Source organism: Chamaea fasciata, unplaced genomic scaffold (genome assembly GCF_029207755.1).
Source record: "Chamaea fasciata isolate MVZ Bird 193981 ecotype frontalis unplaced genomic scaffold, bChaFas1.0.hap1 SCAF_3, whole genome shotgun sequence".
In the NCBI taxonomy this organism is placed as follows: Eukaryota; Metazoa; Chordata; class Aves; order Passeriformes; family Sylviidae; genus Chamaea; species Chamaea fasciata.
Genome location: NW_027094088.1, coordinates 47,012,573 through 47,032,464, shown reverse-complemented (window position 1 = coordinate 47,032,464; position 19,892 = coordinate 47,012,573). Strand labels below are relative to the sequence as shown.

General features: G+C 39.6%; 1 protein-coding gene across 1 annotated transcript; it reads right to left on the bottom strand.

Moving 5' to 3' along the window:
• Positions 1–1,732: 1,732 nt before the first annotated feature.
• Positions 1,733–19,677, bottom strand: PPIL4 (peptidylprolyl isomerase like 4). The gene is made up of 13 exons (XM_066178872.1): positions 19,595–19,677; positions 19,035–19,102; positions 18,885–18,949; positions 17,015–17,132; positions 15,749–15,891; positions 15,326–15,422; positions 13,754–13,870; positions 12,722–12,846; positions 10,377–10,443; positions 9,441–9,552; positions 7,920–8,016; positions 7,145–7,283; positions 1,733–2,010 (listed from the first exon to the last, which is right to left on the bottom strand). The coding sequence occupies exons 1-13, from the start codon at positions 19,662–19,664 to the stop codon at positions 1,789–1,791; spliced, it is 1,440 nt and encodes a 479-aa protein (XP_066034969.1). The 5' UTR covers positions 19,665–19,677; the 3' UTR covers positions 1,733–1,788.
• Positions 19,678–19,892: the final 215 nt, after the last annotated feature.

The following is a 19,892-nucleotide window of genomic DNA, read 5'->3' as shown; positions in this document are numbered from 1 at the left end:
TGGATTTTTATCAGCCCCAAGGCATATTGAAAATCAGAAACCTGAAACTTTTTGGATGTACTGATTTTTTAACCCTTTATTCTGAACACTCTTTGGCCAACAAGGACTATTTACTTCTGCACACTACTCATTTAAATTTCCAGTTCTTAAGCATTTACCTGTTGCAAAGAAAAGTAAAGCCATTTCTGCTGCAGAAAAGTGAGCACATTTACCTGAAATAGGGTGTTTATTTCTAAACATCGGTAAGTTTTGTATGTCCCATAGGTGGTTGAGGGCCAGCTGAAGCCTAGGAATGGCTGCTGAAACTCTTTGTAATGTTAAGTCACAACTCTCCAATGAGAGGACCTCTGATGTTCAGCAAGAATCCAGCATTCTCCCCAACTGTAAGCTTTTGTTTCAATGACTGCCATTTCCTAATGAAAGCAAGAATGCAATTGCTTCACTATCTCCACATCCTTGTCAAGTCTGGCCAGTGCTTTTTGCAAGTTAAAAATGCTGTGTGGAAAAGGACAGCAGGACTGAGAACAGTATGACAGCACAAACCTTGTTTCTTTAACAGAACAGGCCAAGAGCAGAAGAGCTCGAGCCAACCTACTGCCTCCAGAGCACTACTCCAAAGGCACCATACCCTGACCTAGCACAGTTCCTTGGAATCTTCTTATGCCCAGACTGAAGGCAGACATTTTCTTGACAGTCCTCAGACTCCCCAAGAGACTTCCAGGAACAGGCTTCCTGTTTACCTCTCCTCTGGGACCAAGGGCTCTCGCTCTGCAAGGATGGCACTGGCCCCTGTAAGGTCTCAGGCAGTTAGAAATGTTCCGCCAGGAGACAGTTATGGAAGTCCTGGATTTCTAGTTCTGTGCTTTGAAGGACACAAAAGTTAAGAGATTCATCAAAAGGCAGCTTCTTAGCCAAGTATACTTCCTGTACTCGGCCAAGTCTACTTTGTCTTGGACTCAAGCTCAAGCCTACAAAGAACTACAGGAACTGTAACGTAACTGTAATGTGTGACATCAAAATAGGTCTCAAACTTAGTCAAATCCACAGAATAAAACAATTTATAGAGTCTATATCACATTTTTAAGCTGTTGCAAGTAAAGGAATCCAAAAGAAAACTCTGAGGAGTTGGCTTCTAAGCCTTCAACTACCGAACAAAGAGCCTAAAGCATGAAGTATTCCCTTCAAACAGGCCTCAGCTATGTCAAAGTGAAGAAGTAAATGTTTCTGCTGTTATATTTTTGATGTTATTTTCAACATTACAGGAAGATGGGAGTTTTTTGTTCTGTTTCCTAACTACCACAAGCACCAAAGATGTTGGACTCCAGCTTTGTTTTTAACAAAGCAAAGACAGGGCAGACACTGCTGGAAAGCACATAACTGTATTAAATACCCTCAGTACTCCTGCTCAGCTTAGGTCTGGACATCATAGCCATCCCGCCTGGCCTGCTTAGGCAGAATTTTCTGCCACGGGGTAGTTTCAGCTGATTATGTTCCTTAAATATCAGCCTTCCTACAGAATCATCTTAATTAGAAGCTCTCTTTCTTCACAGTCAATTGAAATACTCTCTCCAGGCACAACTACCGACACTCCAGGGCAGAGCAATTTGCAGCGATTTATCCTGAATTTTAGAATTAGCAGATCATGTTCCAATGAGGTGCATCAAGCTATAAAATCTTACTGGATATTGCAGTCAGACACTACAGCAAGTATTACAAAAAAACCCCACTATCACAAAAGAAAAAAGTTAAATTTATTGTTTTAGTTCCCCTCTGTCTTTTCCTTGTGCTTCATCTGTACTTGGACCTCTCTTTGTCTTTGGATTTCTTAGGACTTCTGCTTCTGTCTGCTTTCTTATCCCAGTCTCTTACTCGGACATCTTCTCTGTATTTGTCTTTCTGTCTGCTGTAAGTGTAATCTCTCTCCTGAGAGCGGCTGCGGCTCCGATGTCTGTCCTTCTTCTCACTCTTGGTCCTCTCCCTGCAGCGCTCCTCATGCCTTCGCTCAGAGTCCTGTCAAAGGGATTGGACAGAAATGCAATTACAAACAAGAGGGGAAAACATACAGAGGCATGAAGAGAACTAGAGGAAAGTCCAGCATGGCTGGCTCCTTAGCTACAGCTGGTACCACCTTAAAAAGATTCACATCCATGATGATCTGAAAAAGGTAGCACAAAAATACCCCACTGACACCATCTGACAAAGGTAAGTTTACAAGTAGGTTTATGGAAAAAGGCATGGTTGTCAGGAATGCTTCTTGCACTGCCTAAGGAGCTTTAGCAAAAATTGGTTATCTCAGGGATTCCATTCAGATGGATATTATCAAACTCTTCACAACCATCAAACAAATCTGTAAGCTAGATTCAGATTTCGGATTTTTTTCTAAGCAATGCAAATATTTCCATATTCCATTTTGGTTCAAGCCCCACAGGCATTCCAGTGCTATGCAGATGCATAACATATTTTAAGACCTGCCTGTAATAATTTGTAATGGCCTAAATTCTTGGCTTCAGGAAAATGAACAACCTGACAGTTTGATATCACTGTATGTGCTAATAGAGATACAATTTTATGGGATTTTAATAACAACACTGTTATGCACAGATCAATATGAGTTAAGAAAAATGTCTGCATTAAATCACACAGTATTGCTTCCCTCATTTCAGATACTATTTTTCTAAGGATCACAACAGTATGGTTAAAAACCATAGTCTGTGTACAAACAAACAAACTTCATTTATTCACAAGAATGGTGAAAAAACTGCTTTAAACAGAGATTTTATGCAGAGAGCCAGTGATTGGGGTGGCTTCTAGAGCAAAGATCACCTCTAGAATGACAACAATAATGCTGAAATTACTAGGGTTACAATAAGCAACATAAACTCCCCGGATAAACAGACACACGAATAATCACAGGTTTGATCGATAACAAAAACATTCTGCTACTGCTGGGTACAGTAATCTCACTGGTGGCCAAATGCCTATTCCACATCTTTACTGTCAAACTTTATTTCAGTACAGATTTTAAAATCTGGATCCACCAAAAAGACTCAGTGGTATTTCCGGCTATTTGTAAGAGCTTTGTCCATCCATTCTCAAAATGATGCACAGCCATATTATTCTTGTACCCAAAAGCCTCACTCTCCATGTGTTTGAAAAAGCCAATAGATTTCAAGCCCCTCTGTGACAAAGGCATGAGCAAACATCAGATGATGGACTTGCTGGTGGAGGGGTAGACAGAACAAGACAAAAAATAATGGCCAGAAAATCAAATGGTGGGCTTGGTGAATGGCTGCCTTCTATCTGGTTTGTTGCTGGAGGTTCCTCCCAGCACATGGGAGAAACAGGAGAAAAGCAGGACAGCATTCAGTTGAAAAATCTACCAAGTAAACACTGGAGACAAGGCTACTGGCCAAGTGGGGGCAAGGAACAGGTTAGTGAACATTTCGAACTACAGACAAATAGCCCACATTGAATGTCGTGGAAAAGGACAACTTGCTGAAAGGATCAGAAGTCATACAAGCATTTGAGTTAAACAACCACAGTGACCTTCACAAAAGCATTTAAGATGCAGGTGTACAGGACAAGTCTGGAAGCGCCACAACAAAGTCACCACAGTAGCTAATATGATCACAATGTAAAGAAAAAAAAAGTGTCATTTGAATTAATAGAATGAATTGCATCTTTATTTCTTGCCAGCATAAGTTACATTTCCCCTTAAATAAGATTTTCCATTTTGAAGTCTTTGGCATAGAAAAAGGTCAATTTTTAAAAAACACTAAATTAGTAAAAATAATGGTATTTTGAAACCAAATTTTTATGCCTGAAAGCCAAAAATACACTGTTTTGGAAGAAGAAGAAATGGATTTGTACTCAAAACCAGCTCTCTCTTACTGCTGAAATTTTTATTTCTCAATCCAGGGTCACAGCCTCTCATCAGTCAATAAGTAAGTGACGACCACCCCAGTTTTTAATCCAGCACTATGTAGGAACACATATGAGGAAGGAAATAAGGAAAGAGGGAAAGACTCTTCTCTGGAAGTTCATGGCTGATTTTGCCAGAAGTAGTAACTTGCTAAACAGCAGTTGCAGGTGAAATAGCTAGAAATATGGCCACAGAAGTAGAATGCATGTAACACCTCTTACATACATTAAATATACTAGTTAAAGGTTAAAAGGAGAAAAGAAATAGAGAGAGCCTTTTCTGGGGGGAGATTTTGTTAAAACTTGACCCTGAATATAAAGGGAACAGTGTCCAATAAGCAGTAAGTAAAAGCAGGAAATTAAAACCAGAAAAATCAGTACCTCTGCCAAAACCAAGCACTACAGAAATCTGAAACTGGGAAGCCCCTGTGTCTCACAAAAATCTATTGGATAGGCTATACTACTTTGCAGATCCAGTTATCTTAAAAAATAAAATCCAAGAGAAAATGCACGGATAATACCGGAAGAGGAACAAAGTCATAATATAGATCTCAGGCGGAAGCATGTCCTGTATTGAAAAAAACTCCACTAAATCCTATTCACAAACCCACATGGCAGCCCACCCTCCTGCCCCAGAGCCACATCCTGTTACTTACAAAAGCAAGCCACAGCACCCTACCTCTTCTACCCACTGGAATGAAGTCAAAGAGCACAAGACTCAAAAATATATTCTTGAAACATCAACACAGAGGCCAGAGATTCAGGAAACGGGTGTCAGACTAAGAAAAGGATGAGTCAAAATATACTAAAGAAAAACAGTAACACCAGCAAGAGAACAGAAAAACAACTCAACATCACGGAAACTATTGAGAAAATAAAACCCCTTCAAGTCATAGCTAGAGTTGATAGCACAAACTGCAGTTCCAGTTGCCAGACCTTCCCATTGTAAGCCCCATATCTCTCTTAATTAAAATCTCTGCCACACTATGGACTCATGGTGGAAGTTTCTGTATGAAGCTCCTGTATGAAGTTTCTGTGTGGTCACTGTGGTCTTTGGCTGATGAGTTGTGGAAGGTCTGGTGCTGTTTTATTTCAAAGTTCTTACCTCAAATACATTCAGTGATTTACAAAACAGGGTTAAGGGAGAATGCTTTGTTTGCCTACACTAAAAATGCTATCATTCACTAAAAGGTTTCCACGCTGTTACACGTTGTGTTGGACTCAATATTGACACTGAATATATCCACCTCAGGAACATACCTGCTCGTTTTTAGTTTCACACATCATGCTCAAAGTATGAATAGTAAAAAATAAAACAAAATTAAGGTTTTGTATATGCTAAGCAGGATTTGTCACCTAAGCTGGCTGCAGATTTCACTAGAGAGGCCGTGCCCAAAATACTGAGTCTGTGAGACTCAGTATATACTGCTCAGTGTGTGCATACTGTATAGTACACACTAACAAGAATATTCAAATCCAGAGAGAAAAATTCTTCCCAGAAATTGATTTTCACAGCTCCAAGAAGGAACTACCATGCTTGCCACCAGAGAATAGAGATAAGCCTCCATCTGTGATTTCGGGTGTAGGAAAGCAAAACTATTTACAGCAAAATGGGTAAAGGTGACAAAGAGAGGAGAAAGCTGTGGGAAAGAAGATACCAGAACACAGCAGCAGCAGACTATGAGAACAAACCACATCAGGAGCAGGTGACTAAATCACAAAAAGATACATATAAACACAGAGGAGATCACATAGCCAGGCATTAGAATATGTTCTATTCCAGAACCTGAAAATAGCACCGGGAATCGCTCAGTCCTCATTCATGTTTTTGTGCTATGAAGTCTCACAATCCCTTTACAACAATCAGAACAGATGTTAACAACCTATTGCTGCCAGCACTTGTAGTGCCACCTGCAAGGGTGAAGACAGCTAAATGATTTTAAAATGTTCACTGCTGGTAATGCATGACCAGCCAGTTCCATGGGTGTAATTCTTGAACCATCAGGAACAAGTATTACCACCAAAACCACCTGTTTCAAGAAGGCTAAAGCAACAGTTTTAATCAGCCAAACAGACAGGAGAAAGTCTAAACCAACATTACTCCACAGCTCTTGTATGCACATGCTGCAGTCAAGACTTTACTTATGTCAGCAAGCCCCTCCCCTCCACGCAAAGGACCCTGACTGAATTAGTACAGTAACTAAAAGACTGTCCATGAATGAGCAATAGGGCTCACTGTTGGCACTGAAAGATTTTAATTGCTGACGTTCATGAGAAAAGTTATTTTCAAGCATCACAGCATGAAGTGATGTATAAGAACAGAATCATGTATGCTCTGTGTACACAGAACTTCCTGCAGTACTCAAAACTCAGGATAGGACAATAGCCTTATCTGCTGTGGCTGAAACTTTTTCACTTTCTGCAAAGTTGCTAGAAGACAGCTTTGTTCTCAGTCACAAAGCTTGCACTGTTAAAGTACTGGGGTTTGGTTTTTTCTTTTTCAGCTTAGCTCAATTCTTCCTAATACTCACTTCAGTGGTGGTTAACCCTCCATTTTCTCACTGCAGATTTTGTTTCCACAGAACTCCATATCTTGAGTATCCCAAGTTCACAGAAATGTGGGAATGCTGTCCTGACAGGCTGCAGTGGAACTAATGAATGACAATTTCTGTCTCCTGGTGCTGTCCTCCACGGCCCCAGCCTCACACCACCATAGGCTTGTACATTCCAGATGCAAGAAAATCCACATGCAGATTTCACCCGAACACTTCCAAAACAGTTAAGGACAAATACAAAAAGAAGATGCAAAAGGAATGTGTTCCCAACTCCACATAGGAAAAACCTATGTATGATGGTCTGGCAAGAAAATGAGACATGGTCTACAGTCATGAAACATATTTGACTACTACTTTATGACCAGGAATATGTGAACAACAGGTTCAAAGTGCTGAAGATCCCCAACTTTACGAGAAGCTACACTGCCTCTTCAGGATGTTTTGGCAAAAATCCATCTAGACATGCCAAGCTTCAAAAGTCCATGAGGATTTGGAAATCCTCTTTCATAATCAAATATTAACATCAGCCTTCTGTAGGTTTACAGCTGCTGTATTTTACACAGGACTTTGCACACCGTGTCCTCATTCAATATCAGACTTTTTTCCTGGCTTCTTTTGTGAGGAAAACAATGAACAGGTGTAAAGTTAATGGATGAAGAGTCAAGTACCTTAGATTTTTTGGTCCTCTTGTCATCATCTTCATCTTCAGAGTGGTGGTGCTTTTTCTTCTTCTGTTTTTTAGCCAAGTGCGACTGACTTGTGTGAGACTCTTCAACATCCTCATCCAGCACAAGGTCATACTTGGCACTGATGGTGCTGGTTAAGGACAGATCTGTTTCCCAATACCATAAGGAGCAGAACACAACAGCCTGAGAAGCAAACCAACCCCTGTTTGTCTGACAAGGGTTTGCCAAGACTTAATGCATATTTCAGTCAGAACACAGATGTACACATTGAAAAAAAAAAATCAGCCGTGCTAAAGTGACTGAAATCTGTCCTGTCAAACAGTAGAGCCAGACTGCATTCTCCTTTCTTTTCTACCTGTGGATATCTGAACAAGCTACGGTGTTTTTTCTCTCATGCTTACCACAAGCAAAGTATAATCTTAGAGAATTATTTAATTATTAGTATGGTCTCATTTCAGATGCAGAAGGTCCCCTCTGAACCTACTTAAAAACTGTTATGCCATATATCATTCCAGGGCTGTAGGCTTGGAACATTATTTACCTGCACACAACATGGATGTGAAACAGCATATTTTGATTTGACTAAATTCATCAAAGTGAAAATCACAAAATATTAAATTCCATCTCAAACCCAAAAGGTTATTTGAGGTAGCAGGGAAACATCTACTTGGCAGGCTTTAAAAACAAGAAGTTTTTTCCAGGCTGTTTTCATAAACTCTACTTAATTAAAAAAGTACTTTTGACCAGGAAAGGATACTCTTGCTTTGGTTTCACCTTTTCTTTCAGAGCAAATTTCGAAGGTTTGTCACGTTCCTTCTCATAGTCCTTGAAATCTTCTTTGGTATACCGCCCACCTGTCCACAGAAAAACATATTCACTTCACTCTAAGAACAAACACAACCAAGACTAACTACTATCCTTAAGTGTTGATGATGATTTAGGGGCTCTTTTTAACTATAGAGAGCTCCACAGCAGGATACAGTTCAAGAAACAACACTGACATCTGCATAACAGAGTAGAAAAGAGCAGGACAAGTTGTCACGTTCTGTCCTTCTCTTCCTTGCGGGTTCCATTAGACAGCATCCAGCTTTCTCCTCATTCATGTCCAGAGGAGGCAACACATGAAGAGGATCACAAAGCAGGATTCAGCAACGGGCTTAGTCCCATTTCTATTACAGGTCCTTTATCACACTACTTAAAATTCTGTTACCATGAAAGCTCACATACAACTCTCTTTATTAAATGACTTTTTGCTCTTGTCTGCACTGAAAGAAACCTCTGAGACAGCTACAGCTCAAGACTTCAAACGGAAAACTGCGAAAAGAAATGCTCACGCCTACATTTAAAGAGGGACACGACAGATTACGGTCTCCCACTGAAGCACCAGCACACAGATCAACAAACTGCGGCAACGTGCTGCCCTCTCCCGGCCACGCGTAGAACTGCAACACTCACTTCTGGCTAGGCCAGAAACCACCACCGAGGATGGAAGGTCATTTTTTGGGTAACATACAGGCACAAGATGACAATACAGTTAGCTTTCCAGTATTTTGGAAAATTCTGACCTCAGATAAAGAACCTGTATCTCAGTGTTCATGGCCACAACCGTACCTGGAGAAACTGCATGCCAACCACTGAGGGCTGACTGCATTTTTAGAAGACACATTAAAATGTCACCAATGCAATGCACAGACACATCTCCAAGTCCAGTGTTTCCCTCAGGCTCCCAGTAATCAAATAACCACTGCATCCACTTCTTCCACCACCCTTTTCCACGCAAAATATCCTCAAACACCTGAAACTGGGTTTTTGTAACACACAACCTGCCATGCAGTATGTTTGATCTACAGGGAGTGAAGAGCAGAAACCCCTTGCCTGAACAGTGACTTTTTCTTGTATACACCTGACTGTCATACAGTGACTAAAGAAACCAGAAAATAACAATGTATTGCCATATTATTTTCCTAATAAGTAATATATAAAAAAAATAATGTCCAAAGTTAGAGATGAAAAAAATGTTTTAGTGGCAAAAATACATTGGCTAAAAAGGTAAACAGTGGCAATGCAATGTTCATGTAGCAGTAGGAAACCCTTCTACTTTTTCTTATGCAATAAATGAAGGGAAGAGCTAACAACTGTGTTGCTCTATTTATTACAGTACCAGGAACATTTATATGCCTGAAGATTAAACTATTTAAACTCCTAACTCTTTATGTAATTAGTTGAGAAGTCATGGCTTCTTAAGTTATGAGGATCAAAGAATTGCAAATGCACCTACCTTTTCCCTTCCACTTAATCTTTGCAACAGACTGGCTAAAATCCACATGTATCCGTCTGTCATCTATCAGCACGTTGTCCATTTTGAAGTAGGCTTTCTCACAGTCTTCCTCCTGATATTAACCAGGAAAATCTTGAGTCACAATTATTTCACAGGGATATTCACTGAAGAGCTCAAACACAAATTCAACTCTTTAGTGGCATACAATTCTTTCTGAAATTGCCTAAACCACCACAGTTCTTAAATTTCAAAAGAAATAGTTAAGCTTTGTCTGAATATCAGCATTTAAATTCCCAATTCTTCAGTTAATTTCACTATTTTAAAAATTTGCCAATCCAGCTACATGTTTGGCACATGTAACACATTCAGAAAAAAAAATGGAAAATAGGACAACTGATGAAGGTTCCATTTTAACTACATAAGTAGGCTGAAAAAAGTATTTTCCTCACAGATGAGATACCAGCACATAGAAAGCTACACACCCCCAAGAGAACTATCACCATCAATCTCACAGCAAGAGCAGTGTGTTGATACAGTAAGCATAATTTACAAGCCCAGAAGAGAAAACTACTGTCCACACAGATCTATCTTATTCCATAGAGCCTCCTTTCTTTATGCTGCATGCTCCTAGCATTCCTTTCTTTAACTCTTGAATATCTTAATGCACTCTGGGGAAAAACAGAGCCTGATCCCCTCCCACTGGTTCCAAGACAGCTGAAGTACATTTTCGCACTGGCTGCTCAAACAGCAAAACACTTAAATGCTTGCCTCATTTAGGACCCACAACTTCTATAACTAAGTTATAGTTTCTCTCAGTAAGAGAAAATATTAGCTATTCCACACTTAAAGATGTCAGCGTTTTTCCTACATGGAAGTATACCAAAAAGGGGCTTTTACAAGCAGGATCCACACACAGCTTATACCTAAAACCCGTACCTTTTCAAACTCAATGAAAGCGTAACAAAGAGATTCACCAGTCTTCCAGTCTCGGATCACCTCACAACTGAAAAAAATGATAAGAAATTAAAATGTCAACACTGCTGGAGTGAAAAATGTAAGGTAGGAAAGCACTGCTTAAAAGGGAGAGTAAGAGTTCAAAAAATAACCCCCAAAACCCCAACCCACAAAACAGAAACACCTTGAAGGTATTGAAACACTTGATTCTGAGACCCCCTACTGCAAGAAAAAATGCACAAGACATTGCTTTGAGCAATTACACTAAACTCACACATGGCTACCACGAACACAGAACTAGAGATTAATTTCTAATCAGTGAAACAAAACAGATTTTCCAACATTACTGTTTGCTCTTAACTTTTTGCATTTCACTACCGCAAGACAAGAAATTTCACATTCTGTTTTCTCTGGCATTTTAAGTTCAGTTTAAACAAACATCCTGTGACAAGCTTTCTCTTCTCAGCAAGCACCTCTGCAGCAGCCCACCTTTTTATCATACAGGTCACTGGGCAAAAATAAGAAGCCTAAAAGTATTGAGTAAGTAGTGCAAAATGGGAAGAATATAGTATTGTATCAGTATTACACAACTCTTGTACTGGACATAAGAATTCTGACTACAGTATGCTGAAGGAGTGCACACAGGCAACAAGAGCAGGATATGTGGCATTAAGGTGAGAATAATGTGAGACCACCCCCACGTGTAGAGAGGAAGTGACAAATCAGGATCCACAATCAAAAAGATGATCAAGGCAGAAAGAAAAAAAAAAACTGGGGAGAAAAAGAAAAAAGTAGACCACAAGGCTACCCAGACAAGCCACAGGAATTCTTTGCAGCAGAAGGCAGAATGGTTTTGTGAAAGAACCCTCCTTCATGGATTATTCAGAGAACCTATCTGAAAGCGAAAGGACTGCAGAAGAGTGACAACTCTGACAGAGAAACAAAAAATTAGAAATCCTTAGGTCATAGAGAAATCATGCTGGAGTTGTAAGAGTGGCACACAATGCCAATTTCACCCACACACAGACACAGTGTAGTTTAGATCTGTGAGTCTGCAGGCTGTGTTTGTGTACTGCACAAACTGCTAGAAACTCCAAGCAGAAGAGAGTTAGCATCCATCTGAAAACACAGGGCCTACTCCAGACCACCTGAATACACTTAAGTGAAGTGCACTAACAGAGTCAATATGCTCATGTGTGGTGATGATGATGATCCATTCCATAAAGTCTTTTGAAATCCTTCTGCAAATTCTAATAAACTCCTACAACAAAGGTTTTTGGGGAAAGTAAACAGCAAGGGCATAAGGAACATCATTGCATTGACAAACATGCAAAAGACCAGGTAAGACTAAACTGATTCAAAGCTTGCTGATGGTACTGAATTGTGCTGATGATACTAAATTGTTAAAGGTAGCCAAAACAAAGGGTGAAGAAATCACAGAAAGTCCTTACAAGATCAGTAAGACAGCAAATGACCTTCGTGATGCAGATAAATGCAACAAGATAAGCATGGGTTGAACCTTAACTATATATTGTAAAAAAACCCCCAAAAAACCAAATGGAAAAAAAAACAGCTTTAGCTAGAAAAGATAGCTGTTTCTTTACACTAGGGAAGGAGTTGAGAGTACTACAGAGAACAAAACTGTTCCACTATAAATCTACAATTTCTTCAAAACTCTGTGCAGTACTGGTTCTCACATCTTGAGATGAAAACAAAAGAACAGGAAAAGGGAAACAAGGTAATTAAGTCCCTACTATGAAGAACCATGAATATGTAGATTTGTGCTCTTAGCAAGGAAAAAAAAACAACTTTGGGTGGTAGAATAGAGGAATGTAGGAAAGCAGATTTCATTGCCCATTCTGTCTTTTGATAGCAGTACTAGGGGCAATCAGCTGAAACTACTAGAAGCCAAGGTCAAAACTGAGGAGGGCAGCAGGAATGAGGAACACCTTACAAGGAATGTATCAGATACCACAGATGTTCGGTGCTTTATGTTAAACCACAGGAAAGAAAAACGCAGATATTCTATCCAGCACATTGAGCATCTGACATAAAAACTGGTGAAAGAAGTGAGAGGATGGGGGGAAGGGAGGAGTGTCATATGCTTTCTTGGTTCCTACACCTCCTCAGGCTTTCCTTAAAATCACTCCTGGGGACAGGATACTCATCTGGATAGATCTACCTTTGTATCCCCATTGTTGTGGTCTCTATCCAAACAGAGCATAAAACTCCGGAGACACCAGACACCTTTACAGCCAAACCTAAACAGACTGGGAGGAATCAAGCTCACTTTCAACAAAGGTGGTTTTCTCTTTTATCATAATTACCTTTTAATGGGACCAAATCGTGAAAATATTATCTCCAGGTCTTCACCTGTGGTCACAGGATTCAGTTTACAAACAAACAGCACATTTTCTGGTGGCTTGATGTCTGCATCTGGTAAGTCTCCCACCTGGAATACAGAAAGAAGACATTCATCACTTCCGCCTAAAGCTCTCTGCAGGCAGCACAGCACACTGGGAACACATCTTTTGCATGATCTCACACTCCTATCACAAAACCAAAACTTAATAAAATATTTTTCCTATCTTGGTGTCACAAAAAAAGTGTTTCGTACAGAACCTAAAATGTATTATTTATTTGCTATTCCACTGCTGGATTTCATGAAAGTTCACCAATATATTCTACTTTGCTTTTCCTGTTCTTAGCATAACAGACAGTTCTAAAAGGTGGAAGTGCACCCCTTTGTCCCTACAAATCTTCTGCAACACTGTGGCCAGATCTGACTTTATCTTGGAATTAGTCTCTGCTGCAAACTATTCACCATAAATTTGAATTTGGTCGTTGTAAGGAAGTGAGATGGAGACTCACTCATCTTTCAACGGTCTGTATTCTTTTTTTAATTTTCTTTTGTTCTTAAGAAAAAAATAAAAAAGACTTCAAAGCCCATTCACAATTTTTGTTACTATGGAGTTTACCAGTATGCACTGGGCGGAGTTTGTCACAAATTAGCTCAGCTCTCTCCCACACATGCTAAACCTTTTCCAGGACTGCAGGTATCCCAGCAGCATACTATGTATTTACATTTTTGAATTGGATGCATTTCTAGCAAGTTTTTAGAAACCCTCCACTGGCCCACTCTGACAATGAAGTATCACTGGTTTTATCAGAATACCACAACATGAGTGCTCATGCTCAATCCTTTCATTGTACAACAGGTATTTAATAGCAGATTCTGAAACATAACATCATCACCAGATAGGTAATTTCAAGATAAGTGGTACACATCCTCCTAGATTTAATAACATGCACACACACTGGAACAAGATCTAAAAAGGTAAACACAGAAAGATGTTCACCATTTCCAGAAGAATGGCACGAGTTTTTGCTTCTTTTTCTGCCTGAACTTCCTCTATTTCATCTGCAGTCCGTCCTTTCATGTCATCAATTTCTTCATCTGCTCCTATTCTGCCACTCTAAAAAATGAAGGAAAAGGTTATTACCAAGCCATGGCCAAAAATTCTTTCTCACTTTCCAACCATTACTTGGATGACCTCCCCCCTCACCCCTCAAGACATGAAAAATGCTTAAGTGCTGTATGTCTGCAGAACTGTGCTTTCATTCTGCTCTTCCCACTTAGATTAGAACAAAAGAAAAAAAGAGAAGATGTTATCCTCATATTTCAGGCACTGTGAACTATTTCTTTGAACTTTTGTGACCAGTCTGAAATACATTCAGTCAGGTATTCTAAATTCTTTTATACATACCCACCTAATACTCAACATCTCACCACACAAATGTCAACTCATTTCTAATCCAGGTAACTCCTGCCACCAAGGAAGGTAAGGAACACTGCAAATACCTGTTGGGTCTAGCAAGACATTAAATAGAACATAGCACAAAAATAATTTTGGTTTTATACATATATACCTAGGCAGGACTTGAGGTTTAATTTTTTTTCTCCTCACCATGATCTCTAGAATTCTGCCTTTCTTATAGATATTTCTGCACTAAAAGGGGTATCCTCAGACAGGCTATGAGAGGAAAAAAACCTCAGTTCAAGTCTTCACATCTCTATGCTGCTGGCAGTGAGCTACTAAATACCTTATTTTTAACATATCTGAAGGTACATCAGAGACTAACCACAGTGCACCCTGTGCAAAACTCTAATTTCAATCGTCTAATTGTATCTATTAAGCTTAAAAATAAACAATACTCTCTGTAGTTAATTAATGCATTACTGGAAACAACTGCTTCCATACAAGGCAATAACCTCACACACAAATTCTGTAACTGCATACTATGAGTAAATTATTAATACTTGCAATTATTTTTTAGAAAATTGCTTCTTTTTGAACAAATAGCCCACAGTAGTATGTGTGCCTACACATATAACTCTAAGAATGACCAAGATTACTTTCACTGAAACACAGCCTATTCACACATTTTAAACACATTTAAAACAGCAGCAACCATTTTAGTATTAATAAATGTTAAGTTATATTTTGTCTTCTACCAGAGTACACAGAAAACCAGTAATACCTGCACTGAATGTTCTGCTTATCTACACTGTAAACAGAAACCTAAAATACAGCTTTCAAACATAACTCCACCTGAGCCACAGGGGAGAGCACCCAAATCATGCTTTCATCCTTCTCTTGAAAAGTTAAGCAGTAACCTTATTTTAAAAGTATTTGATTAAACACAGCAGCAGCTCCAAATAACTGACAAGCATTTTGACATATCAGAACTCAAGCTGGCACAGTAGAAGAACACTTCCTGCATGAAAAGATCTGTAGTTCTTTTAGGACAGAGATTCGAGAGGCAAAATCTTAGAGACTGATTTATTTTGGTCAAATCTGTTCTGGACACTAACTGAGATAAACTTATTTAATTATTTCTTCCAACTTTTCCCTGTCACAAACACTCACATCAAGCTGCTCCTTCGTAGGTTCTGGTGAGCGATCAGGAACACACAGGCCAGGTGGATCATCAAAGGGATCATCTAAAATTACTGTGTGATTTATCCTTAGAGAAAACAAAATCAACATCAGCACCCAACTAACAGCAAACCAGCCCCACTAATTGTCAGTTGTAACCCAAACAGCCATATATCCTGTGTGCTTGTAACTTCCAGCACTGATGCTTTTGTAAGGGCAACATGGCTGAATATTTTTGTACATACTTGCTTATTTAGTACTTGTTTATTTTACCACTAATACTGGAGGAAAAAAGTATTTTAGATAGAACGTACAGGTCACCTGACATCATGATATTCACCTAGTTTCCAAAAAGGAATAAATTCATTCAATTATAAAGTATTCTTCAAAAAGTAAAGTTAAAAGCAGTCACACCTGATATCTTGATATGGGATAAAATCCTTGTCTACAAAGGTTTCATTGATTGTCTTCAATACATCCATGCCTTCTGTCACTTCCCCAAATACCGTATGTACACCATCAAGGTAATCCAGGTTTTCCCCTGTGGTAATGAGGAACTACAAAAGAAGACACAAAATTAGGAACTAGAAATAGAAAAGTTCAGGTTGTGGTTTTGGTTTTTTTTTCAACCTTAACACACTCTCACTGAATTCAATGGGGAAAAAAAAAACCCTCTGCCTATTTTTTGCAGAAGATTGCTGTGAGAACATGGTGAGCCAAGGTACAGCTCACAGACACTGCCTGAGGAAATCTCCCTCAGCAGGAGCCTGTGTGTGCAGCTCAGTGGACCAGGCACAAAACCAGAGGGGCTGAGGATGAGCAGAGAGAGCATTTATATATACAATGCAGGGAGGCAGCATAATTACCTGTATATATTACAAGCTCTAGCTCGAATAAAACCTTACCATTTTTAAACTGTTCTTTGATTATTAAAAATCTCTCTTTTTAAAAGTTAAAATACATGGATATTACAAGTGAGGCATTTTAATTCATAGAAGTTACAATGCACCTGAAATAATAATAATTTAGAAATAACAGCAATCTATGAGCTTTAAATATTAAAAAAACCCTTACAAAATAAGTAAAACTAATCATCTACAGCAAAAACTTAGTGTGCATGAACAGCAAATGGAACAAGACCACTTTCAAAAACAGTTTTATACCAGCACTGGGGTAAGACTGTAGACTTATATTACTGCACACTTTCAAGTAACCATACAGCAGACACTGTGATATGATTTCAGTTTCCAAACTAAGACAAAGCCATAAGCAGAAAATGTCACCATCATTTCAAAACTCAAGTTTCCTTAATTTTCCTTCCATTTAACTACAGGATTTTTTTTCCTGACCATTTTATACATTAGCAAAATCACATCCAAGTTTTAACACAGAGAAATAAATAAAGGAAAAAAATACAGGACTGAGTACTAGCAAATACAATTGATCTATGACAGGATTTGAATCTGAGCATTTTAATTCCTCTATCAGTAACCAAATACCCATTGGCACCTGGAATGCTATGGAAAATATTTAGCTATAGCGGGGTTTTTAACATGCCTTTTGATGGTTTAACCAGATGATGATGCTATTGACATGACTGTGTCTTTGTTCTGCAGCCTTTGCCAACTCATGGAACTTCTATTTTAGTTATTCAGACATGTACCAACACCATGTGCTGACCTGTGATCCATGCTGATCACTGCCATTGTTCACCATCGACACAGTTCCCTTCTTCTTGTGCTTGATTCTCGGCACCTTTTCTGCCTCAAAAAATCTGGCTTGATCACCATACAGTTGACTAAAAAAACATATATAACAAGTGCGTTACAACAAAAAGGAATTTTTAAAAGTAAGCTAATCAAACACTGTAAAACCATAAATGGCATCTCAAAAAAATTTTACATTTCACATTTACATTAAGCCTTCAAATAAACCTAGATTTTTACACTGCACCCATGAACATATTTATGGACCTGTACACTTTCACAGTTTGTATTACAAGGAGCAACAAATTTTTCTCTGGACATTTCACAGAGGCTTTTTGGGAGGTAGGAAGGGTATACCTATATATTTTTAAATACAGTATTTAACATTTTTCTGAGGCATGAAAGAACTACATATTTTAAGTAGGTTCTGCAAAAATAAGTTATTCAACACTGTAAAAATGCAGTTATATACATCAAAAATTTATCTTCCAAGAGAAACACAAAAGCAATACATCCATGTGCAAAATCAGTTCTTTATATAGACAGGATTACATACACTAATTTGGTATATACAGGATATGGCAAATTGTTGCATTCTTTTTAGCTTTTTATGTCTAACCCTGCTATCACTCATTTTGTCTCACTCCGTAAACTGACAGAGGCATGATCATAACTATATTTGCCCAAATTTAAGGACAGTGTTGTGTTTAAACTCATTTTGCTAAGCAGCTGTTAGCCTCTATGAAGAGAGGATTTAAATTAAACTCTGCCTGCAAGAGCAGAAACTCCAGTTTCATGCACCACAGCAGTAGCAAACAGGTATAAAAGATGTACTGACCTTCTCCATGCCAGTGCCAGATGGGATCTGACACTCTCTCATCACACTGTACTTTCCCATTTGTCATACGACTAAGTCTCAGAAGACTTGTAACACACCAAAATAAATCTAATTTACTTGTGTGCAGAGACAGCTCAAGTCTGGCAAGTCTACCTACCTAGACTTGCATTGGCTTAGCACAGTTACACTGCTTCCAGGATCACTGCAGTCATGATTCAGGGATCCAAGAGTTCCAGGTTTTGTATTTAAGAGGCTCTGACAGACTGACTTACAAAAGCCAATACTAGTCTAGCAACACTGTGTCTGTTCCAGCTGAACTCCTTTATCGCTGTATATTGTGCTCCCCAGCATTTCCCCAGTAATTAGCTCTGTAATTTTAATTCTGCTTTCACTAACTATTTCAAATGAATCATATAGAACACGTGCACTTTAACTCCATCCTAGCTGTCTGAAAGATTTCTTTAACTCTTGTCTCCATGGCCACTTATTTCTTGAACAAGAAAAGCCATTTCCTTATAAACATTCAACTAAAACAAACTCAAGTAAGAAGATCACTTTCTTATACACAGAGGAAATCAAGTTTAGCCTCTGTGCTCCACTCATGCTCAATTTAGTACATTTTGTTATAATAATAAATGTATTCACAATGCAAATTGATTGTTTTCTGCAGATCATTTAGTTATGATACTTTTCTTACCAAACATACAGTTGTTTGCCAGCTTTTAAACAGACAGAAATGCATGTACAAGTTGTTACCCGTAACTTCACTTCCAAGGTCAGAGACAGAACAATGTCCAGGAAAAAAACAGAGAATGGCCAAAGGCAGCGCAGAAACTAAAAAGGTATCTAAGTATGAAAACCAAAAAAGTTTATGCATCAACATTTTTATTTCCCACCAGTAATTCTGCCTCAAAAAAGCTGTAGACAATCTAACTGGAACTCCTACTCCCTTACACAAATCCTCTGTTGAGATATATAGATACCCTTTTTTTACATAAACACTCACCAAAATATGGATTCCCCTCCACGGCCAGTTCCCATGGGGTCACCGGTTTGTATAATAAAGTCTCTCTGTCACGAAGGAGAACACATAAGATATTGCTTTCATGTTTGTGATTTTAAACCAACGGAAAAACAAGAAGTTGAGAATACTCACCTGCACATTATAAATAAGACAATAGTTGTAGTACTTGACTTTGCAGAGCTTCAGGAAATTGAGACAAGCTGTAAGAAATCACACCAACATTTACAAAGGAAACTCCAGACACAATAAGAATAGATAAAACAGAGATCCAGTTTAGCGTGTAGAAAAGTGGTTTTGGAGCAGACTGTATCGAGACTTATCAGGGTACAACCAATAAACCCGGAGAGAAATGCTCCAAGGAAACGTAACATTTCCTCCCTTCCTACAAATCACCTCCAGTGATTCAAAGAACCCGAGGCACGGCTAGTTATACAGAAACACACTTCTCACACACACACACCCCCACACACACCCCGTTTCTTTTCAAACACTTAAGAAAGAAGCTCACGGCAGCCCTCGGATTTAGTAGATATTACATATGCGGCCGCAAGCGCTGACTGCATCCCCCCGGCCTGTCCCGCTGGAGGCCGCCACCTGCCCGCGCAAGGGGAGAGCCGGTGCCGGGGGGGTCAGGGGCGAGCCCGGTGCCGGCGGGGGCCAGGGAGCGCCGGTGCCGGGGGCTGGGCTCGTACCGCGGGGCCGCTCCTCCGTGTACAGGTCGATGACCAAGTCGCCCACCGTGGTCTCCAGCAGCACCGCCATGGCCGCGCGCACCACAGCCCGCCCCGCGCCCGCCCCGCGCCCGGCGCGCCCCCTGGCGGCGCGGAGGACCCCGCGGGCCGCCAGGGGCCGGACGGGCTGTGCCCGCAGTGCTGAGGGCGCGGGTGGCGGAACGCGTGCGACGTGCCAAAGTTAAGGCAGGATGTTCTTTCATATGTAAGATCCTGGTATACTTTCAGACAGAACACTTAGGTTGGAAAAGACCTCCCT